The sequence below is a fragment of the Physella acuta genome, unplaced genomic scaffold (assembly GCF_028476545.2).
Source record: "Physella acuta isolate Inbredline_101_S28 unplaced genomic scaffold, ASM2847654v3 ptg001423l, whole genome shotgun sequence".
Classification (NCBI taxonomy): Eukaryota; Metazoa; Mollusca; class Gastropoda; family Physidae; genus Physella; species Physella acuta.
In genome coordinates, this window is record NW_026732938.1 from 96,221 (window position 1) to 122,598 (window position 26,378).

The 26,378-nt window shown below is 33.5% G+C and overlaps 1 protein-coding gene across 2 annotated transcripts in view; it reads left to right on the top strand.

Moving 5' to 3' along the window:
* The window catches only part of LOC131927604 (uncharacterized), a 96,893-nt gene that overhangs the window by 5,535 nt on the left and 64,980 nt on the right, over positions 1 to 26,378 (top strand). Inside the window, exons 2-7 of one of the 2 annotated variants that reach the window (XM_059283311.1) lie at positions 2,689 to 2,749; positions 3,792 to 3,961; positions 7,734 to 7,849; positions 11,889 to 12,042; positions 12,908 to 13,002; positions 14,842 to 15,054. The exons of the other annotated variant lie outside the window; for it this stretch is intronic. Of the exons in view, the coding sequence (XP_059139294.1) occupies positions 2,698 to 2,749; positions 3,792 to 3,961; positions 7,734 to 7,849; positions 11,889 to 12,042; positions 12,908 to 13,002; positions 14,842 to 14,902 (648 nt within the window). The 5' untranslated portion in view covers positions 2,689 to 2,697 and the 3' untranslated portion in view covers positions 14,903 to 15,054. Of the gene's footprint in view, positions 1 to 2,688; positions 2,750 to 3,791; positions 3,962 to 7,733; positions 7,850 to 11,888; positions 12,043 to 12,907; positions 13,003 to 14,841; positions 15,055 to 26,378 lie in introns of those variants that run through there. 2 annotated transcript variants of the gene reach the window in all.

Genomic DNA, 26,378 nt, shown 5'->3' on the forward strand with positions numbered 1-26,378 from the left:
GAAAATGATATTTAACATTGATCCTTTTAATATGTTTTAGCAATGTGCGTGTATTTAATATGTTCTTTACTTTATGCAAATCAGTAAAAACAGTGGCAACTATAAAATAATTTTATGTCGTTATATAAACAAACCCTACTCTATTACTTATAATAAGACACTGCAATGCACTGAAAAGCACTGCATGGTGCGAGGACAGGCAGACAGACCGACAGACAGCACAGAACACGACATCCACACCACAATACGCGTCATCAGCATGATACTCTACTTTATGCAATCAACACTACACTGCCCGTTATTCACAGCCACATGTTACACACGAACTCTTTGCCCCTCAACGTTGTCGTTGACCATCATTACTTAAAACAGTCTGGCGTACTTAAATCGTCCTTTGAAATTTACAAATCTTACGCTGGATTAGTTATTAAACGATATATATATATATATATATATATATATATATATATATATATATATATATATATATATATATATATATATATATATATATATAGTATATGTATATACTAGCTGCATACAAGTGCTCCGCCACTGTAAATCATTTTAAATTTACCAACTTGCGAACAGAAGAAAACAAACACAAACAAAACACAACCAAAACACAACCACAACACAACCACAACACAACCACATCACAACCACAACACAACCGCAACACAACCACAACACAACAACAACACATTCACAACACAAACACAACACAACCGCAACACAACCACAACACAACCACAACACAATCACAACACAACTACAACACAACCTAAAAACTACCACAACACAACCACAACACAACCAAAACACAACCGAAATACAACCACAATACAACCACAAGACAGCCACAAGACAACCACAAGACAACCAAAACACAACCACAACACAACCACAACACAACCACAACACAACCACAACACAACCACAACACAACTACAACACAACCACAAACGCTGGATTATTTATTAAACGATATATATATATATATATATATATATATATATGTATATATATATATATATATATATATATATATATATATATATATATATATATATATATATATATATATATATATATATATATATATATATATATATATTTGTATATATATATATAGTATATGTATATACTAGCTGCATACCCGTATATATATATATATACATATATGTATGTATATATATAGTATATGTATATACTAGCTGCATACCCGTGCTCCTCCACGGTAAATCATTTTAAATGTACCAACTTAGGAACAGAAGAAAACAAACACAAACACAACACAAACATAACACAACCACAACACAACCACAACACAACCACAACATTAGAATCACAACCAAACAACACTCTTTCCTAGGCGCCCGCGCCCAAAGAGAGCCTTTCCAGCATAAAAAACAAACATAAACACAACACAAACACAACTACAACACAACCACAACACATTTACAACACAACCACAACACAACCACAACACAACCACAACACAACCACAACACAACCACAAAGGAAACACAACACAACCACAAAACAACCACAACACAGCACAACCACAACACAACCAAAACACAACCAAAACACAATCACACTACAATCACAACACAGCCACAACACAACAACAACACAACCACAACACAACCACAACACACCACAACCACAACATAACTACAACACAACCACAACATAACAACAACACAACCACAACACAACACAACCACAACACAACCAAAACACAATCACACTACAACCACAACACAGACACAACACAACCACAACACAATCACAACACAACCACAACACAACCACACCACACCACACCACAACCACAACACAACTACAACACAACCACATCACAACCACAACACAACCACAACACAACACAACACATTCACAACACAACCAAAACACAACCACAACACAACCGCCACACATTCACACCACAACACAAATACAAAACAAACACAACACAACCATAACACAACCACAACACAACCACAACACAACCATAACACAACCACAACACAACCACAACACAACCACAACACAACCACAACACAACCACAACACAACCACAAAAGAAACACAACACAACCAAATTTAATTTCATTGCAGTGTTATTAAAATTGTTATTAAAATATTATTTATAACTTATCTCTGGTTGGCTTACGAGAAGGGTAAACATTAAATATAAACCAGTATATTGTTGGAAAAAATGTTATGTTAAGGCGTTCCCTATGAACAAACACAACACAACCATAACACAACCACAACACAACCACAACACAACCACAACACAACCACAACACAACCACAACACAACCATAACACAACCACAACACAACCACAACACAACCACAACACAACCACAACAAAACCACAAAAGAAACACAACACAACCACAAAACAACCACAACACAACACAGCACAACCACAACACAACCACAACACAACCAAAACACAATCACACTACAATCACAACACAGCCACAACACAACAACAACACAACCACAACACAACCACAACACAACCACACCACACCACAACCACAAGTTGGTTTACAAGTTAAATCTACTCTGTACTGTAGGTTTAGTGTATTTTTAAAAATTGTTATTCATCTTTGAAACTTATTATAATTTTATCGTTGTTTTCAATTTTTTCTTATCTGATCTTTAGAAAGCCAAGATGAAAAAAGTCCTGATCTGTTTAGCAGTTTGTTTAGTTTTTACTGCTGTGTGTAAGTTCGTTTTACGACATTAATTCTAATTTGTATAATTTTTAAAAAAATCGAGATGGGTTTAAGTTAAAAATAAATCGTTACAAGTTTAACTTTATCGTGAAAATATAAAGTGATCATTGGCTATAATAATCTTTACTCGTTTTTCTTATTATATTGTGAAAGTTATGTCTATGTTTCGCTGGAACTAATTTTATTCATTTCACAGTGGGTTTTTTTTTCGTCATTTCTCTATTGAACAAAATGGCAGGAATTTATTTAATAGTGTCAAGGGGAGTAGAATATATATATATATATATATATATATATATATATATATATATATATATATATATATATATATATATATATATATAGATATAGATATAGATATAGATATATAAATAACTTCCTAACGATATTTCCGCATATCCATAAAAATGATCTGGTTCCAATGGCATTTTTAAAAAAGTTCTTACAAATTTGAATACAATAGTGGTACTGAACAGTATCCGCGTGAAAACTATATCTTGAGTACTGTTATAGGTATGTAGAACAAATGTCATTTTTATGGATGAGACTCCATACTTGTCGTACCGAGAGTTTTTAGCAAACCACGATAAACGGAAGTTATATGTTATTTTTTATTTTAAAAATACCTATATACTAATTCGGTTAGGTAAACAAATTTCAATACTTAAGCATAAGATCTTATTTTTTTAATCTTTAAAAATTTTTAAGATTACCGGTAAAAAGAAATATTACTTCACGCAATTTCCGAACAAAAGATAATTTCTATAAATCTGATTTCTTAAAAAAAATGTCAAGTAGGTCTAGAATCAACATTAATAATTTATTCTTCGCGACTTAAAATTTGGCTGAATGGCTGCTAAAATAACTTTTAAGAAAATTAATCAAAGTTTACATTTTAACTCACTAACTTTCCGCTCTATAATACACATGTTGTTTATGTTTATTTAGTGCGCATTTTTTTCATTTGAAAATTGTAATATACGATAAAGGCTAGTCGAGATTATTCAAGCTTTATTTAATGTAATTTTAGATGCAGCAAAAGCAGCAGCTCTAGACGATAACCAGTCGTTTGCAAACTTTCTTGAGATCTACGGAGGAGAAAGCGGCGGAGAGGAGCATATCTTCGCCAATGGGACAAAAGAAATCTTAGGATCCAATGTAACGCGATACCCTTTTACAGCTAAATTCGGAAATCCTTTGGTATATCGCTTTTTTAATTTTTTATAAGACTGTTGGAAAAATAATACATTGTCTTATACACACAATCACAATCACGCATTATATATATATATATATATATATATATATATATATATATATATATATATATATATATATATATATATATATATATATAGGCCTATATATATATATATATATATATATATATATATATATATATATATATATATATATATATATATATATAATTCTCTAACTATACAGATTTAAATCTTGTTTTTAAAAATAAGGTTTTGAAATATTGTTTGCCTTAGCATTTATAAAATTATTACGTATGCTATCTGATGAAATTGAATAGTGGAAACACATATGGTCAATCTTTATGTGTTATCCAGTTAGGCAAATCGAAAAAAAAATTATTTTACACCAATTTGGAGTTCTTAGTATCGGCGCCCGGGGCTGCTGCCTTGAGGCCCCTCCCTAGCTACGAGCAAGAAGTGGAAAATATAACAGAAAATGTTTAAAAAATGAAACGACAAATGGGCGAAACACACCCTTCTGAAGTTTCTGCTGAAATTATTAACTTCAATACATCATCAAGAAAACCATAGTAACTGTGAAGACGTGAAGAATAATCATTTTCTTCCATGTGTGTGTGTCGAAAGGAAAGCTCCGGGCAATATGTGGGCACGTTAGAGTGTAGACGATGATGACAATGGAAGATTATGGGATCAATATTTGTACTTCTTCTTCCATTTTATTATATAATATGATTAGGCATTTTCTATAACGTCTAGGAAAAGTATTGCACAGATAATTCATATTATTTCTCAAATGAACGACATTCATACATTGCCAGTACAATATATACATGTCAAATTATATATATATATATATATATATATATATATATATATATATATATATATATATATATATATATATATATATATATATATATACTAGCCGTCCCGGCCAGGCCCTGTTCTGGCTTCTTTGAAAAACCTTTCTGTTAAATACCATTACCTGTGTGTTTAGTAATCATCATAAACCCTGCATTGCCCACCCAAACCACAACCAACCAAAAACAACAAAACGCAAACATAACGCTAACACAATTACAAATACAAACGAAAACAAAAACCTAACAACAAACCCAACCACAATCACAAACACCAATACAAACACAAAGAAAAAACAAACAAAAAAGCAAACGAAAACAAAAACCTAACAACAAACCCAACCACAACCACAAACACCAATACGAACACAAAGAAAAAACAAACGAAAAAGCAAACGAAAACAAACCAAATCCAAACGCAAAACGCAAAACCAACTACAAACACAAACCCAAAGAAAAAAACACAAACGAAAAAGCAAACGAAAACAAACCAAATCCAAACGCAAAACCAACCACAAACACAAATACAAACCCAAAGAAAAAACACAACGAAAACGAAATAAGAAAGAACAAAAACGAACCAAAACGCAACCACTAACACAAATGCAACCTAAACACAAAGAAAACACTAACGCGTACATAAACGCAAGTGCTCACAGTCTAGCCCGGGGCGGAATCGCCTGTTTCAGCTTAATAAACGACTATACTACCCCAACTTATTCATAGTCTTTTGCACTCACTTAAGCGAACGTAGGCGCCAAACCGAACACGGGAGGCACGGGGCCCCAAATAGCAACCTGTCTGGGCACCAGAGGACGCCCGGATTAGATTCACTTAAAGACTATAGTAACCTTTCTTATCCATACTCTATCGCGCTGTTTAAAGCGAAATTATGCACCATGGCGCTCACAGGATAGCCCAGAGCGCCAAATTGAACCCTGGTGGGGCACCGGTGGACGCGCCTGTTTCAATTTAATGAACAATTATAATACTCCAAGCTTATTCGTAATTATATATTAAATATATATATATATATATATATATATATATATATATATATATATATATATATATATATATATATATATGTAAGGGGAAGAACCGAGAGGTGATCTTATTCACTCATCCGTGCACCTTTGTGTGATGACAAAGGGGTCTAATAGACCTCAGCAAAACTAATTTAAATCTAAACAACACCACTATTATTTTAAAAATAAAACTTAGTAACACACAGTCAATACATTTATTTATCTTCATTTGACGTCACAAAGATATATATGTTAAAAGCAAAAGAAAAAAACAACACAGATAAAACCTGGCCGGTCTTTCATATTCAAGAAAGCATCACTTGAATTCCTAACACAATTAAAAAAGACAAAAAAATCCTTAAACTTACATCTCCATACAGAATTATCCACCTTGGTTACTCACATTAATTCATAAAATAACATATAAGTGAAGGTAGTGACCCTACATTTACACAACTCAGAATGTATACATATGAATGTCATTTCCTCTAGTCCAAATTTAACTACTTGCACTGCATATGTAATTACAGAATCACACGTGTAAATGTTCTTCCTAGTCCTAATTTCACTTGTACTGCTATGAAATCTCAAAATCAAAAACGTAAATGTCATTGTCTCTAGTTTTAACTTTACTACTTGCACTGCTATGTAATTTCAGAATCACACGGGTAAATATTATCATCACTAGTTCTGATTCCACTAATCAAACACGGTTAAAATCCTTCTATGAATACTCATCAGTACTCACAACAATCTAGCTCGACACTCAAGCGGCAGGAAGTTTTCCAGCCACTGAAATAAAACATTGGGCCACTGGTACAAATATCAGGCCACAAAGATAATGGCCACTGGAACGAATAACATATCTACACGGCAGACGTTTGACCACTGGTACAACATTGGCCACATGTATAAACATAGGTCACATATGTAAATATCTGGAACGAAGCACATATGTACAGCAACAAAACATCGAGTGGGCCAATAAATAATCCAGCCTTAGTGGCCAGCCCTAAAGGCTGCCACCATCCGAGGCCTAGACCATAGTGTCTAGCCTCTCTCTAGAGAGATAGAGAGACCTCAACATAGTCGCCCTTCCTCATATATAGGCTAGTCGTGCCCCCTTATCATCTCCCTAGAGCTCTAGAACCCGAGTTGGGCTCCGTACCATCTCTCGACGTTCGAGATAACACCGGTCACTATGCACCCATGCGTTGCACACCCGATAATTGACCGCTATAGATCTTCCCGTTGTCTCAGGGCTAACGATCGTGTCATACACCGCTTGAGCTAACGTACGGTCACACGGCACTCCCGCCGCGTTTCACACCTAACAACTGACCACCACAGGTCTCTACGCTGCTCGCGTCTAACTATACGGCCAAGGCGATAATAAGTCCCTAAGATCATCGGAATCGTTTCTGACGCCCACCTTCCGATCATGAGTCATGATCCAACCGTGACGTCCAGCGGCATGCCCGGACTCAACTTTAGACATAAATCACTGCGGTTGTCTTCCCAGAATTACTTGTCACTCATGCACCTGCATAGAGCTCGTAGCCCTTAACGACCAGAGTGAGCCTATAACATTTAATTAAATTTTATATTTCCCCGGCCTGCTCATCCCCAATATCTTAGATTAACCCCTTGGGTTTCTGTAACTAGTCATAATCACCTTAGCCCCTTTAATAAGCATCAAAGTTACCATTTTACTTAAAAATAAACAATATAATACCAGCCAACATGCTTACTTAAGAATCAACAATAGAGTACCAGCCTACATATATATATATATATATATATATATATATATATATATATATATATATATATATATATATATATATATATCTGTGTTTAGGAGCTTATGTTTTATCAAGTTTTCAAGGAGAGTAATGGTAATGAGATAAAATCTGTGCTTGGTATAATGATGTCAGGAGCTACAATTCTTCAAAAACGATATTTTTTCACCAAAGAGTAAGTCTCAGAAAGTAAACATTGACTAAGACAGACAGACAAACAGGCAGGCAGGCAGACAGACAGGCAAGCATACAGCAGGCAGGCAGAAAGGAAGCAGACAGGCAGACAGACGGACAGAAAAACGTAAAACCTTGTTACATGTTAATGTATTATAGGTAAAAAAAAACTTTCTAGAGATACTTGATGTTACATTAATTTTAAATGGTACATTCGAAAACATATCTAGCTAAGTGTGTGACAAAGCATATCAAGTTTTTCTTGCTGATACAGGTACCGTAATCTTAACACTGGTCATAACACTACCCAAGACCTTAACGAGAATATTTAATATAACTCTGTAAAACGCCAAAATCCGACAAATTTAAAATAACATACTGTACCCAGTGGCGGAACTAGAATAAAAAGCATATATATATATATATATATATATATATATATATATATATATATATATATATATATATGGAAAACAAGGGTCGCTCTAATTTTTTAAAAAATTTCTTGAGTTCTTATGAACACTTGTTTTTTTCCCCCATCGAATAAATCAGAGGTTTTCCAACACGCGCGCTTGCCCCAATCAGTTTTCCAAGTGAGAAGCACGGACTTTCTAAATCCACTCCAAGTCTATTGGTAATATGTTTTAGCAACACGTTTCCAATCGTGTTGTCTTAGATGTGTACCCTGTCTTCCAGAAGTTTTATTAGGGAACATGGCATAACCCCCCCCCCCCCCTTGTCAGTTATCCACCTTTCAATTATGGTTATGGTTATTGATAGGGTTAGGTTTAGGGTTAGGGTTGCGATTAGGATTAGGGTTATGGTAAGGTTTACGGTTAGTGTTAGGGCTATGGCTAGGGTTAGGATTAGGGTTAGTGTTTTGGTCTAGGTTAAGCTCAAACCAATGGCTAGAGTTGGTTTTGTGTTAAATTTTAGCTATGGTGAATGCTTAGGTTTTGGTCTTTTTCTTAAGGTTAGGATGAAGGTAATATATAGATCTAGGTATAGAATTTGAGTTAAAGTTTGGATTTTTACTTGAGGTGGGGGTAATTGGCAGGGGGTAATTGTGCTCCGGGGGGTAAATACGGGGGGGGGGGAACAATAGGTCACCAACCAGTTCTACGGCTCAATAAAACCTGCATGAGCCATAGAACTGGTTGGTGACCTACTTACCAGCCCTATACGAAAACAAATGTTAGGCCTATGACAGAAGCCTATGACAGAAACCTATGACAGAAAACTTTACAGTGCTAAACTCAACAGTCTCCCAACTGTTCATGAATCGATGAATGATGATGTAATGCATAAAAGACAGAAACATGTTTTTTACATGTAAAACTGTATCTGACCAACTCACGCGTCGGGTAACCTACTGATTTAGGCGGAAGGCATCCACAAATGACGTTATGTTTTTTACCGACTTAGAAAAAGCTATACCCTCACACCTCCCCCATGACGTCATTTATGAATAGTAATTGACTATTATTAATGTTCAATTAATTCTAAACGTTCTTATTAATTTCTAAATTATTATATAAAAAATAATCTTACCTTCCGTGTTTTGTGAATTAGATGCACCTAATAGTATGCAAGTAAATTAATATCTGCTGACTAGTCTTGTCTAGTGTGACAAAATGTGCTGAAGTGGTGAATGTACGGTTAGGAAGTAGTTCATGAACGATACATTTATGTACTCGATACTTGTGAGGCTAAGATAAACGGTTGGGATGGGGGTCGGCTCGGAAAAAAAAACTTAAGAGACAACAAAGCGCATTTGCACTTCTGCATCGACCATTATAATTGTCACTCATTTATTGTAAGACAAAAACAAGTAAACTTATAGAAAACCGAAGTTTCTATTATTATATTATCTTTGATTATTTGTGACATACAGGACGGATAGTACAGAATAATACAGGATAGAAGCTCTGGCAATATTAACATTTAAAAATTTAGAATGGATTTCGGGCCCCTAATCAATGCCACAATAAAGTACCGTTCATCATAATCGCCCTCTTCATATCTAGCCGCTTCTCAAGCATGGACTTTGTCATAGACGTTATTACTGTTTAAAGTTTTGTCTATGTTTACACCACAGTTTGTGTGTTGGATTGTAATGTTTGCGGAAGAGCGTATATAGTGACTACAATAAAGCTACAGTACCGCAGCTACAGTATTGTTTTAGAAACGAAATATCAAGGCAAAAAATGCACGCTAATTAAATTCAAAATTTTAAAAAAAATTGTTTATGGACCCCTAAACGGTCTGGGTCCCCCACGGGGTCTGTTGGCACGGTAGTTCCGCCCTTGAGGGTACCAATATCTATTAGAAAAATTAAAACCATATTATATACATTATTAGTTAACACAACACCATCTCACTGATTAAGAGACTTAAATGATTCCGTTAAAATCCCGGCTGTTCAATGGTCATTATGTTTTTTAAAAAAGTAATGTGTATTGATCGATCGAAGCATACGTCTTGGTAAGTAGATTTAAACAATCTATATCTAAATCAATAAATCATTTCTTCATAATCTGTTGTGTTCTTTCCGTAGTGTTTAAACATGTGGCATTTCGCAATTAAAATGTGTTTCTGCATTGGATTATTGCTTAATTTTTTATATTGTTTCTTTAAATAAAATTTAGTAGATATATTTAAAACATCCAATATATTATTTTTAACACAAGTCCGTATCTTTAAGTTCTTGATATATCAATGGAGATAGGTTTACTGATCTCTTAGGCTCGGGGCATGCGGACAGAGAGTAAGAGAGAGTGAGAGAGATAGAGTGAGAGGTGAGACAGAAAGAGAGAAGTGCGCACATGGGCTTTTAAATATTTGAATTACTTTCCAGTGTAAGACTAACTTTAAATATATATATATATATATATATATATATATATATATATATATATATATATATATATATACGTGGGTATGTATGTATATATATATATATATATATATATATATATATATATATATATATATATATATATATATATATATATATATATATATAGTATATATATATATATATATATATATGTATGTGGGTATATATATAAATATATATATATATATATATATATATATATATATATATATATATATATATATATATATATATATATATATATATATATACGTGGGTATGTATATATATATATATATATATATATATATATATATATATATATATATATATATATATATATACATATATATATATATATATATATATAAATATATATATATATATATATATATATGTGTGGGTATATATATAAATAAATATATATATATATATATATATATATATATATATATATATATATATATATATACGTGGGTAAGTATGTATGTATATATATATATGTATGTGGGTATATATATAAATATATATATATATATATATATAATATATATATATATATATATATATATATATAATATATATATATATATATATATATATATATACGTGGGTATGTATATATATATATATATATATATATATATATATATATATATATATATAAATATATATATATATATATATATATATATATATAAATATATATATATATATATATATATATGTGTGGGTATATATATAAATAAATATATATATATATATATATATATATATATATATATATATATATATATATACGTGGGTAAGTATGTATGTATATATATATATATATATATATATATATATATATACATATATATATATATATATATATATATATATATATATATATATATATATATATATATATATAACTATATATATATATATATATATATATAGATATATATATATATATATATATATATATATATATACATACCTACATATATATATACATACCTATATATATATATATATATATATATATATATATATATATATATATATATATATATATATATATATATACATATATATATATATATATATATATATATATATATATATATATATATACATATATATATATATATAGGTTGTTTTTTTTTCTCTAAAGCGCGCCTGCAGCTGACGTCATAAACAAAAGTTTTTTGGAAAATCAGTTAACAGCCAGCATGGTTGCGTATGAACCCGCATGTGATGTGAAATTTCTTCAGTTGGGTGAAGCAATTGATCAATTTATAACCAATTCACCTGAATGCGACAACGCAGTAGGAAGATCCTTTTATACTTTTATGCAGGGTTTCCCAACCTTTTTTTTACTCTAGAGCACATTCTAAAATATCGGTTGGGTGGCGAGCACCACCTATTTTAAATCGGCAAACTCCTTCCAGAGGCGTAGCGACCCTTCTCGTCACCCGGGGACAAAACTTTCGATTTGCACCCCCCCCTCTCAAACTTTCGATTTCCATCCCCTTCAACCTTTCAATAATGTTTATGAAAAAAATTCATTCTCTGTCGAATAGTGAGAGGCGGGCACATACGAATCGTTGGGCGGGCGCCATGGCGCCCGCGGGCACGGGGTTGGGAACCCCTGCTTTTATGTATACATCATATCCTTTGCTAAATGCATTATTTTAAATAACGTCTTTTTATGATCCCTCTACAAAGAAACAATAAGTATTAATGAGAAATAGACAAGACGTAAGCATTGAGCATATAGCCAAGACAAAAAGTAAACATTGAGCATAGAGCTAAGACAAAATGTAAGCATTGAGCATACGGCTAACATATCGACAGTTTTCACATGTTCGTCTGTGTGGTAGAGCGTTTGACTGCTAATCGAAAAGTCTAGATTTCGAATCCCAGGTTCTAATTCATAAGGCGTCCTTTAGCCACCATCTCGGAGGTGTACCTGAATAACTTTAGGGAAATCAAAGGAAGCTGGGCATAGTGCTGACCACACTATCATTTCACGTGCCGAGGTCACTGAAACGAATGAGCTCTACTTCACCTGTTTTTTTTTTTAATTTATATATAGATTTAAAAGTAGTGCGTACCTGTTGTTTATAATACGATGCATTATTAATTAAACTATATGTGTATGTAACAAATGTCATTTCTTATTTACACTAGTGCAATAACCCTGCGACGGGCATTATGAACTGCACTGGATCTTATTACATTCAAACATCTAAAGACATGTATTCTACATTCAAGCAAAGTCGAGTGTAGGGGTTCATTCCTCCTTTTAATTTAAGTCAGGAGAATTAAAAACGTTTCAGAACGTATTTGTGGTTGTCACTTTTCGTTGCTTACGGAACATTAGAGCTACTTCGAAGCTTTACGATCCCCACTATCTCTGATGATTCTTTTCAGCTGTTCCCCATGTTTCTATCTTAGTCGCCATGTCGTCTTAGGTCTTCTTCCTTTTCTTCGTTCTTATTTGTAATGTTTGATGGGACTTCCTCCATCAAAGTTAAATACTACGTGTCAACCCTTTATCCTTTATCTAGGGGTCATTCATATATGACTTCAAGCTTTTTTAACGATTTCTTGCACTTTCGGATACTTTTTCCATTTTTGTATTAAGAAATTAATTACTCTAATGAAGTGTAATTTATATTTCATTTGGTTTTTCAAAAGCCTATAACTTGAGTACTGTTTTAGACAGATAAACGAAACTTCACATATAAGTAAACAATATAATTCTCTGTCGTCTATTACATTTTGAGCCATTTCTCCGCTGAATGTGAGCAATAATTTACTCTATTTCTGATTTCTAAAAAAACGCGTAGTCTTATGTAAGTATACTCGAGAACGTATAGGGTATCACTCCCGCTTTATTTCTTTCTCGTATAGAAGAAGTATTGTAATCGTAAACAGTTTTCGCTCTACTGTTTGGTTTGCATAGTATAAAGAATGTGAGATAATTTTTAAAAAATCTTAATCGACACTTTGACAAATTGTAATGTTTTTCAACCTTCCGGTGCATTCCTGTGTGTGTATGTAGGCCTATATATGTGTTTATGTGTTTTTGTAATCACGATGATGTGAGTACTGTTTCAGTTATGTTTACCTAATTTCATGTATGTATTAAATCGACTTTGTAGATTTCTTTCAACTTTTGAGTAATTTGCTGTAACTGGAAGTGGTACATACTCTACAACGGTTTTCTTAAAAACCAAATAACTCAAGTACAATTTAAGTTCGGTGAACGAAGGTTTCCCGCAACTTTTGAACGATTTTTAGTAGTTGTAACTGGTAATTTACTCTTTTTCTGTGTAAACAATTTTAAATAAACCGGGAGTGATCTCCCCTAAACTTTCTCGAATATTCTTATATAAAATAACAGGGGATGGGAACTCGGGCTATAGACATGATTTTTAATCCATTTTAAATACTTAAAGTTTTAAAAATAGAATAAAATCTCGTAGACAAATTAATTGCACACCAAGTGAACGCGAAATAAAAAAGCGCATAATAGTGCGCAATATTATTATTACTTTTAAAATTTACATTAGTTTTTTGAGAAATCGGAAGTAGCGTAAAGTACTACTTCCAGTCAACGGAAATGACTCAAAATTTAATAGAAGGTAGAGAATTAGATCTTTTACTTACATATGAAATTTCATTTATCTATCTGAAATAGTACTCAAGTTATAGGCTTTTGAAAAATTCAAAGTAGGAAAAGTACCACTTCCGGTTATCGGAAATCGCTCAAAAGTTGATACGGATCTACGATTTTGATTAAATACTTATATATGAAATTTCATCAACCTAGCTGTAACGGTACTCAAGTTATCGTGTTTACACACGGACACACACACACACACACACATAGACACACAGACATACGGACAAGATTGCAAAATTAGAAATCATTCTATACCCCTGTAAGTACCATCCACCTACTGTGATACACGAGAGCTTATGGTATATTGTTGTTACACATTTGACCGATATTAAATCCTCGAGGTCAGAATCATAGTTTATAATGGTAACTTAAATATTTATTTAGTACACGTAGAAAAAAACGTCTTGTATCATTAATTTGTTTTCTTCCGCAGGACAACATGGCCAGTGAACTTCCAGAGATTTCTGAAAAATGATAAACCGTGTGGCTACTAGAAGAGGTGTAGAACATCAGTCTTTCATTGAAGCTGTGACAAGTTTACTCTATCAAAAGATTATGGAAATCAGAGCCTTAATTAAATCCTCCGGAGTATAAAAAAAAGATCATGAATATTTTATTTAAAATTTCGGCAGGGTAAACTTTTGGGGGGGGGGGGGGGGGGAGTTAAAATTATGTATAATAAATTTTACGGAAGGATTATATATTTTAATTCGATGTAAGAAAATTAGGATGATTTTTTTTTAAATAGTAAAAAAAAAATACAGCAGAAGTGAAAATAATGTATATGTTTGTTTTGTTTCGTTTTATGAGAAAAAAATAATTTAAAAAAACCCCACAAAAAACGTATCTGTCTTCGTTTTCTCATTTTCTGTGTCAAGTTAGTTTCGAAAGCAATTAGTTAAAATAATAAAGCGTGAGTGATCTTCTTTAAACTTTCATGTATCTTCTGTCATCGCTGTTGATTCTGGAACCATACAAGTAAACACCACTTTTTTTTTTTGCCTCAGACATGTAATTTAAAGCGTCAGTTGTGTGTGTTCGCTTTAGTATTACTGTTTTCATCAACGGCTTGTAAGGACTTATACAGATTTACAATAGTAATATTTCTTTCTTACTTGTAGCCTGCTTTCATTCATTTAAGATGGTTTACTTATACATAGATCTAATACAAAACGTCTAGATATAAAAAAAAAAAAAAAAAAAAAAAAAAAAAAAAAAAGCTGAAACTGAAAATGCAAATGTGTAAGTAAATGATGATTCAATGGATTTTTTTTCCTCAGCGTGGTGGGCTGAGGGGACGAGGGGAGGGAGAGGGGGGAAGGGGGGAATTTGGCTGTTTTTTTAAGTAGAGCTGAAATAAATTTGGGATTACAGAGAATTAAAATGATACAAATTTTAAGCAATCGGAAAAGTTATGTTATTACAATGAGACACGTCAACGCAAGCATTCTTCCCTTTCAAACATCTACATTTATACAGTCCTCAAATCAGTTTTTTTTATTAATTCCATTGTTTTAAACATTTAAATCAGTAATAATAATATATTTGATAGATTTTACACAGCACCAAAGACATGAACATCAATTGCATATATAATAATCAAAGGGAGAAAATAAAATGTCATAAGAACTAGACTTAAAATAAGGTGTGCAAACTAGGTTTCCCTTGACTGCTTAGTTTACTGTGCTCAGTCCTTAGCTGCGGAGTCAAAAGTTCACATTGTAGCTACCCTTGGACAGAAATTGAAACGACCGTGGGAGAAGTGTCTCTATAATACACATACTGATCTATCATTTCAAAACTTTCCATGACATAAAATTGACCCTTGGCAATGAGGGCACGCTACCTTGAAATATCCGCCAGTCCGGTTGAGTGGGGGGAAGTGTGTGTGTGGGGGGGGGGGGGGATGAGGTGTGTATCTCTTTCTACCATTCAGGTTGTGCACTTTTAAAAACCTGGGAAACAGAAGACTGTTCTAATGTTAATTTACTTGAGGGCTGATCGAGTGATGTTTGGCTTGACACTGTTTATTTGCTTCTTCTGTAGTTCCAATGTTAGTTTCCTGTAAAAGTAAGATGTCAATATTGTGTTTATTTATTGTGTTGTTTATATAATGTGTTTTGTCCCTAGCCCCCCCCCCCCCCCCCCCCCCGTGATGTTCAATGTTGCCAGAGTTAGCATGAATTATTTGGGGTTTTCTTTCGAACATCTGTTTCTGGAGGGCTGGATGGTGGTAATCTTTTAACGCCAAACTTTCCAGCCGCTGGTTAGTAAAACACCACATGCCGTGATTTTACACACTTTGTATTGTCATATGATGATAGGTATTGGAGTAGGGTCTATTTTTGTAACGACTTAATTTTTTTTATACTCGGGAATTTTTTACTCTTTTGCATACGCCAACAACAGAACGTTAAGAAAATAGTAAATACACCAACTTTGCTAAAACGTATTAAACGGATCGATGTCAAATGATATTTTCGTTTATATTCCTAGAAAAAAAAATTGATACATTTTAATAACAGTAGGGTTGAAAAAAAAATAAAACATTTCAATGATTAATAATTTTGCCAGGGATATAATTTTAAAAAGATATTCAGATTTCGCTAATTAATGCTATTAAAGGATTAAGATTATTTATTATCTTTTACTAACTAGTTATTACTAGTTAGTAACGAGTTTTATAGGTTTTTTTCTAAGATCTCTTTAAATATTTTTCTTTTGTTATTTAAAAGGTGTTGAATTAGACAATGTGGGAAAGCCTCTCTCTGGGCGCGGACGTCTCGGAAAGCGTAATTTGATAAAGTGTTTGCGTTTGTGTTTGAGTTTTCTTTTGTTTGCGTTTGTGTTTTCATTTGTGTTTGCGCTTGTGTTTCTTTTTCCGTTTGCGTTGTGTGTGTTTGCGTTTTTTTGCGCTTTTGTTTGCGTTTGTTTTCCTTTTTTGTGTTTTTTTTCTGTTTCCAAGTTGGTACATTAAAAATAGATTCACCGTGGCGAAGCACGGGTATGCCGCAAATATTCATATATAACACAACGGGGATGGCAACACGGGACATAGACATGTTTTGTAATCAGTTTTTACATACATAAACTTTTAGAAATAGATTAAAATCTCGTAAAAGCATGCGCTTCAATTGAACAGCATAAATAATAGTGCGGAATTGTTTTGTTTTTTGAAAGATCGGAAATAGCGTAAAGTACTACTTCTTGTCAACGGAAATTGCTCAAAATGTAAATCAGAAAATTAGACTTTTACTTATATGTGAACTTTTGTTCATCTATCTAAAACAGTACTTAAGTTATAGGCTTTTAAAAAACCAAAAGTAAAATAAGTTCCACTTCCGATTAGGGGAAATCGCTGAAACGTTGATACAGAACTATAAAATTGATACAATACTTAGATTTGAAATTTCATTAACCTGGCTGTAATGGTACCCAAGTTATCGTGTTCACAGACATACACAATGAATACATACACACATACATACAGACATAATTGCAAAACAAAGTTTTTCCGACCCAGAATGTGAAAACGTCGAGATTTGTGAAAATCTCAATTTTAATTTTATGCACTATTACAATACTTCCTCCATACTTCGCATACGAGAAAGTAAAAATGTTTTTTTTTTTTACTTTCTCGTATATACGAAGTATAGAGAAAGTATTGTAATCTTTCAAAAAAGAAATCGAGATTTTTACAAATCTCGACGTTTTACACCTCACTGATACGGAAAAACATAATTTTGCAATCTTGTCCGTATGTCTGTGTGTCTGTGTGTGTGTATGTCTGTGTGTCTGTGTGTAAACACGATTACTTGAGTACCGTTACAGCTAAGTTGATGAAATTTCATATATAAGTATTTTATCAAAATCGTAGATCCGTATCAACTTTTGAGCGATTTCCGATAACAGAAAGTGGTACTTTTTCTACTTTGAATTTTTCAAAAGCCTATAACTTAAGTTCTATTTCAGATAGATAAATGAAATTATTTTACATGTAAGTAAAAGATCTAATTCACTACTCTCTCAAATTTTGAGTAATTTCCGTTGACCGGAAGTACTAATTTACGCTACTTCCGATTTCTCAAAAAACGCACGTAAATTTATAAAGTACTAATAATATCCCGCACTATTATGCACATTTATTAGGCGTTCACTTAGTATGCAATTCTTTTTTTTTACGAGATTCCATCCTAATATATAAAAGGCCATGTGCGCACTTCTCTCTCTCTCTTTCTCTCTCTCTCTCGCTCTCTCTCTCTCTTTCTCTCTCTCTCTCTCTCTCTGTCTGTCTGTCCGCAAAATATCACATCAGAATCTGAAGCGATATATCGAGAACTTGATACGGAATTTTGTTGAAAATAATATTTTAGATGTTTTAAATGTATAACCACAATTTTATTTAAAGAAGAAAAAAAAAATAAAGGCGTATTCGAATGTAGAAAAACAGTTTTAATTATACAACAGGAAAAGCGTTTATAGTTGTGAAAAAGAACCCATGAAACAATGAAGTCACAAATGTTTATACAATAACTAATGACGTCATCTGCCGAGTTTAGAATAAAAAGAAATGAACTATTTAATTCAAATCTGATTTAGATCTAGATCTAGATCTACGTACGCTTTGAAATGTATACAGTAAAATTTTTCCGGCCTAACTTATAACATTTATTTTATCTATTTGGATTCTAGATCTAGAGATATCAAGATCTAGACGCTAAGTGGCTAAGATGTAGATTTAGACTGTATCTACTCTTGAATCTATTCCAAATATGAAATTATCTTTTAAACTATTTCAGGCCTTAATTGTTTTATAAAAATCTTTGTTTGTTTAGCTATAGAACTGGCTAATTTGGGTTACAAAAATTAATTTGAAAAAATAGGCATATTCACGTAAGTTTTTTGTTTAGATACATCTTTTATTCTCCGTGTTGTATAAGATGCATAAATAGCTGTGATGATAGTGTACTTAATACCACGCAGGTGGTGCGCGATCGAGACACACCAAGTCAAACTTATTTTTATTTTTTTTTAAATGTGAATCTGCCGATTTTAGAAAGAAAGGAACTACTTCATTCAAATTTGATTTAGATCTAGATCTATAGATCTACTCATCAAGACGTACGCTATGAAATATATACAATTTTATTGGTCAAACTAATGCAAATTACTTAAAAACAATGTAATGACTATTGAATAGCCAGATTTTTAACGGAATCATTTAAGTCACTTAATCAGTGTGTGCCTGTGTTATGTCAAATGTGTCGAATTATTAGCCAATTAGTTATTATTTTTGCTTTGTCACTAATATCGCTCAGCGTGTAGTAAAGCACATTGCGTTTTGAGCAATAACTTTTTCATAAATTATTTTGCTCAAACAAGTACATTTTAAAATATATAGGCCTATAATTCACGTGAAACGGGTACCGATGGCTAGTCAAGTAAATAAAGGCCAAACCATCTACGAACTCAGAAAAGTATTAACAAGCGATCTAATAGTTTTTTTTTTAATTATAAGTGTTTCGTGTAAATCTTTCAAAATAATATTTGTTTTTGTCAGATGCGCAATAGCAGGAAAATGTCCATTTTGATTCACAAATACAAGCATATACCGCAAACTTGCACCTACACACTCAGACACACTTGCAATCAAACACAAATACAAACAAACACATCCTGAGCCAGTTAGGGATTAAAGAGGGAAAGGGGGGGGGGATAAAGCAGTAGCCTGGAGAGCCCGATTGTTTTTTTTCGCATGATACTCTACTTAATGCACATCCAGTTCAATACTACACTGTCCGTTATTCACAGCCACCTGTTACACACGAACTCATTCCACTCAACATTGTCATTGTCCAAGATATTTTAAAGCTATCTGGCGTACTTAAATCGTCCTTAGAAATTTACAAATCTCACGCTGGATTAGTTATTAAACGATATATATATATATATATATATACATATATTTATATATATATATATATATATATATATATATATATATATATATATAAATATATATATATATAGAGAGAGAGAGAGAGAGAGACAAACAGACAGACAGACAGACAGACAGACAGTCAGACAGACCGACAGACCGACAGACTAGTATCAGAACCAAAAGTCTTTGACGAAAATGTTGTATTATTTCCCTTGTGTACAATTCAGTAGACTGTGCTCTATTTATGTTCTATTCGTGAAGACTTTTTCCAGAGTGGGATGTTAAGACGAGGAATGTTTCACTTTACACCCACAATATCGTACACCTAGTTAATAAAGTTTGGAAATGAACTCTTTCAGTCTTGCCTCATTGGCCTAAATTCGTATACAAGATTTTTGTTGGGTTTTTAACAAACATGCTTTTAGACTTCTCATGTTTTTCATCTCATATAATATTTTGTTAACATAACAGCCCCCCCCCCCCCCCCCGAAGAGATTCCTGGAAGAAACTCTGCTTAGAATGAGCTTGTATATATAATTCTCTTCTTGGATACCCCAAGAAAACCCCAAGCTGTAAGCGCGCCTAGCAGTCCCCTCTTCTCCTCTCTAGTCATATCCCTACCACCCCCACCCCCATATGGTCTGGTGAGCTGTGGTTCACGCTAAATGTTTACAACCGTAGAGCGGGGTTTAGTGACGGCTATTAGGGGCAGATAATTTAGTTTGAAACTATTTTAAACTTAGGAGAGATAACTAAGAGGAGGCTGCTTTCATGGGGGGTGGGAGGGTAGGGATTAGGGTTGGGAAATAGGATGGTGGGGGGGGGGGGGGGGGTTATCGTCCTTAACGACCTACTAATAGTGTTTTAAAACAAATATATTCAGTGGCAGCATTGGTACTGTCGAATTCACAAATTATGAATTACTGAAAAGTAGAAAATAAAACAACTAAATAGCGGCATATGATACGCCGCAGGGCGTCTCGTTTAATATATTTCTCTACCTATGTATATGCCTGTCTTTGTGTATGTGTGTGTTTGGTTGATTTATCGGTCATTGTGTGTAAGATTTCACAAGCTTTTTATTTAACTCACTTCCTCTGTCGTCAGTCGTCGGTCTGTCTAGATAAAAACGCTGGTGCCAAATTGCAGGCACTTCTACTTGACAGATACAGTTCGTAGTTGGAACGTGGGTCAAGACATGAAGACACTGCATCGTGACATTAAATTTGACTTAATAGGATGCGGAATTAATTTTTTTATGAATTAATTAAAATTTTTACCTAATTAGTTGGCAGTTCTATCCAACCACACCACACGCGTCATCACGTTCAATAGCGCGTCATCACGTTTAATAGGCGCGCAATGGTTTTTAGTCATGAAAGTCTATTGTAAATAAAAACATTTAAAGTACTAAAAAAATTCATAAAAAACGTTTTAATAACAAGCTTTTATGTTATAATGCACTAAAAAGTAGAAAATAAATTATACACTACTATTTAAATTACTATAAAGAAAAGCGTGAGTCTCTTCCTAAATATTTGTAAAGGTATGCAATAGATACTTGAGTGACCCATGCTTTGCGAGTTTGTTGACTATACTCCAGCTAAAGTTTGTACCACATACTTTATTTTAAAATAGGGATTCCTATAGTCAATACCCTCCACTCCCTCCCCAGTTTATCGCAGGGCGGAACTACCTTGCTGCCAGACACCCGCAATGCGGAAGTGGGTGTTCGGGGGGGGGGGAGGCATTGAACTTTTTTTTTCACAAATAATGTTTTTCGTGCACCTTGATATTTGTTTTGTAAAATACAAACAGGTCTACTATAACAAGTATTGTTCTACACACTGTTGCGTGGAGAAATATTTTTAAAAATCTATATGAACTGTAGTGTGAAAGGTAGCCTAACGTTCACACTACTTTCATGTCTTATTGCCCATAAAGCTTCTCTAAATAATGTTGTGATAGTTAAATTAAAACGCAATTGCTTCTCTTAATTATTATTCAAATACGACATATTAAAGATTGACATAGCTATAAAAAGGAATGTATTCAAAATGAATATTATGCATTCAAAAAGTGCACAAAAAGCAAGAAACTAATAAATAAAGAGATTTTTCAGAAAAAAGGCGAAAACATAATAAACCTAGCTACGTTAACATAAGACTTGTTTTAGTCCTCTTTGCTCCTTATGGAACACAGGGCCTCTACCATTTCCTTCTATTTCGTCCGATCCTTGGCTATTCATTTCGCAATCTCCCAAGACATCTCTTGTGGCGTCTATTCTCCGAGAAGCCTCCACCGTGAGGCCTATCTTTCGCAATCCCTGGGGGTTCCACTCAAGCGCCTGGCGTGTCACATTTGGGAGAGACTTTCGCAGTGTGTCCCACCCAGCGCCTCTTCCTTTTTCTTATTTGCAGTGTTATAGGCCCCTTCCTTGTCTTTCTCCATAGTTCCTTGTTTGGGACTTTGTCTTGCAACCTCAGTTTTAAAATCTATCTGAGGCCTTAACATATGAAGTAGTACTAAACAATAAATCTGAACCCAAATAAAACAACAAACAAAAGTGTGAAACAATCACGATCATCCGATCGCCATGAAACTTTACACAGTTGATGAGAATACCCCAGTGGAGGTTTCTGCAAAAAAATCTTTATTAATTTTGTAAGTTCGGCGCCTATGGATTTTGCGATTTTTAACTATATACGGTATATAAAAAATAAAAGTCGGATGCTTTTTGACCATGTTCATCCAAGTGCCATGAAAATTTAGTGAGTTGATGAGAATACACCCGAATATGTTTCCAAAAAAATTAAAATTTCTTATGGGCGGCGCCTGGAAGGGTGCTTGTTTTTGTCAATAAACGGTTTGGCGCCCAGAATGCCAGAGCAGCTAAATTAGCACTTAGTATACGTTAATTGGGTGTCCTGAATAGCGGGTAATGGGTACTACGATATTCAGCGGTAAAACTGCAACATATACACCAACATACACACTAACAAACACACAATAATACACATATATGCGCACACACACAAACACGCATATACGCACGCACACACATAAATACACTCACACTAATACACACACACTAAAACTAACACACACTAATAAATTCACTCAAACACACTATCAGACACACACTAAAAACACACGAAAACTCACTCATACACATACAAACACACACACATTTACACACTCTAACATACACACATACTTAGACACACTAAGGCACACTAACAGCTTCACACACATTAACACAAACACACACAAACTAACACTAACAAAATTTAACACACACACTAACAAACACTAACACACGAACACACTTACACTAACACACATACACACACACGAATAAGCACACGCACACACACACTAACACTCACACACTAAGAATGACTAACACACAGACAAAACAAATAACACTAACACACTTATAGATACAAACATTAACACACACACACACACACACTCTTACACACACAAATACATGAATACTTATAGATATTTACACTAACACACGAAAACGCATTCTCATACACCAACACACTATAAAAAACTAACACACTAACACACAATGACACACACATAAACGTAAAAAAACACAGCACACCAACAGAACCACACATACATACATTAACACTCACTAACACACACACACACACGAATACGCAGACTCACATACACATTAACACACACACTAAAACACACTAACACACACGAACCTACACATACACTAACCCACACTCATAAATTCACACAGGCAAACATACACTTACACACACTAAAAGCACTAACACACACGTATCCACACTAATATATTCACACACACAGAAATACATAAAACACACATATAGAAACATACATACACATATAAGCACACATACAAACACACACATTAACACACAAATATACACACATGCTATAACGCACTCAAACACGCTAACGCATTCACACATATTAATACAAACACAAAAAAAAACACGAACACACACTCAAACTCACACTAACATACACACACACACACACACGCAGACGAAGACGCGCACGCACACTCGCGCTCACTCACACACACACCCACTAAACACACTAACGCTCACACACACATACACAAACAAGCACAAACTAACACACACAAACATACACATACAAACACACCTACACACACTAACACTAACACCTGGGGTTAAACTTAAAAATTAAATGAGTTTAAAAATCTATTATTTTGCTCTTTAATCTGAATTTATTTTATATTATTTTTTTTTTCTTATTTAGAATGTAACTTATCTTGCAGTTCTTAACAAAATAGCATCGGTTTAAAATATGCATTTTGAATTCTCTGACATTTAGGAAAACAAGATGAAGAAATTCCTGATCTGTTTAACACTCTGTCTGGCTTTTTCTGCTGTGGGTAAGTCACTTTTGCCACATTTAAAAATATTATTTCCCTTTTTTTTACTGGATTACCCTTTCAATTAGGTAGAAATAAACCGGGAGTGATCCCTAAACTTTCTCGAATTTTCGTATATATTACTACGGGGGATGGCAACTCGGGATAGAGACAATAGTTTTAATCCACTTTTATTTACTTAAACTTTTAAAAATAGAATAGAATCTTGTAAAGAAATAATTGCGCAACTATTGAACGCTAAACAATCTGTGTATAATAGTGCGGAATATTATTAGTACTTTATAAATTCACATGCGTTTTTCGAAAAATCGGAAATAGCGTAAATTACTACTTCCGATAAACGGATATTATTAAAAACGAGAAAAATGGCCTGTTGAGGAAGGATACAACGGGCGCTAGATTGATAGTGCTGTCTCTTTTCTCTAAACTAAAACCAAAACCAAAATAACCACCTTAATTAAATTTAACTGGAAACGAAAAATGACATTGAAAACGGATTTGTATCCAGAATCGTCATTTTTATCGCATTTAAGCCTGATCTACACGTAGTTATCGCGTATCTATAATAAATATACTAAATATATTTAATGTAGTCGTAGCCATACCGATAAACCATGCACCTAATCTCAATCATGACAAAAGTCGCATTTAGAGTTTCTTTCAACGATCTATATAATTATATACTTTTCCCATTATGTCCCCTCACAGAAAATTCCACCACGCCCCCGAAAATTTCAAGCACCCCCACCCCTCTACGGGGAGGAAAAGTCGGAAAGAAACACTGGTCGTATTTGTAGATCATACAAACTGAAGGTAGAGCCTACTTCTATAATTTAAACTCGTTACATCGTTTCCTACTTTTGGCCGAAAAACCTCACTCTTGCAGACAGTGTTTCTTTCAGATATTGTTCTGGGGGTGGGCACTTGAATTTTTGCAAATTAACCGGGGCGGGGAGGACGACACTGGTAAAAGTAAAATATTTTTTCTATATCAATTATATTTCGTTTTTTTTTTAGGCGGAGGGATTAGACGTTTTACCGCGGGGGGGGGGGGGGGGGGAGGGGTCTAATGGGCTTCGCCCCTACCCGAAGAGATGCATGAAGGAAACTCTGCAAGCAAACCAATTTTAGATTAGACACATGAATTAGGCTGTAATTTTATAATAGAGTATCGATGACGACATTCTTTTTGAATTTGCACTTATAATTTTTAGCTGAGTGCCCCAAAATATGGAAGGATTATGAATTCATTATTTATTGGGATAAAAATATAATATTTTATGGGTTGTGGAAAGCCTACGATGGAGTTAATTTTTCAAGATGGCCGCCGTTGTCATAGTTACCTAGATTTTTCCACGAATTTTTTTTAGTGGAAATGCATATGCGGATGTATCTTAATAAAACTGTAAAGAAATAACTTTTTTCTAACGAGTATTAAAAAAGTTTTTTTTTACCTGAGCCTTCCCCCTTAAAGTAATCCAAATATAAGCTCTTATACTTGTACACGAAATAACGTCCACATAACTGAAATAGTACTCAAGTTATCGCGATCGTCCGGAAATGTAGTAATGAATAAGTTCCGGTTACCGAAAATCGTTCAACAGTTGATAGTAGC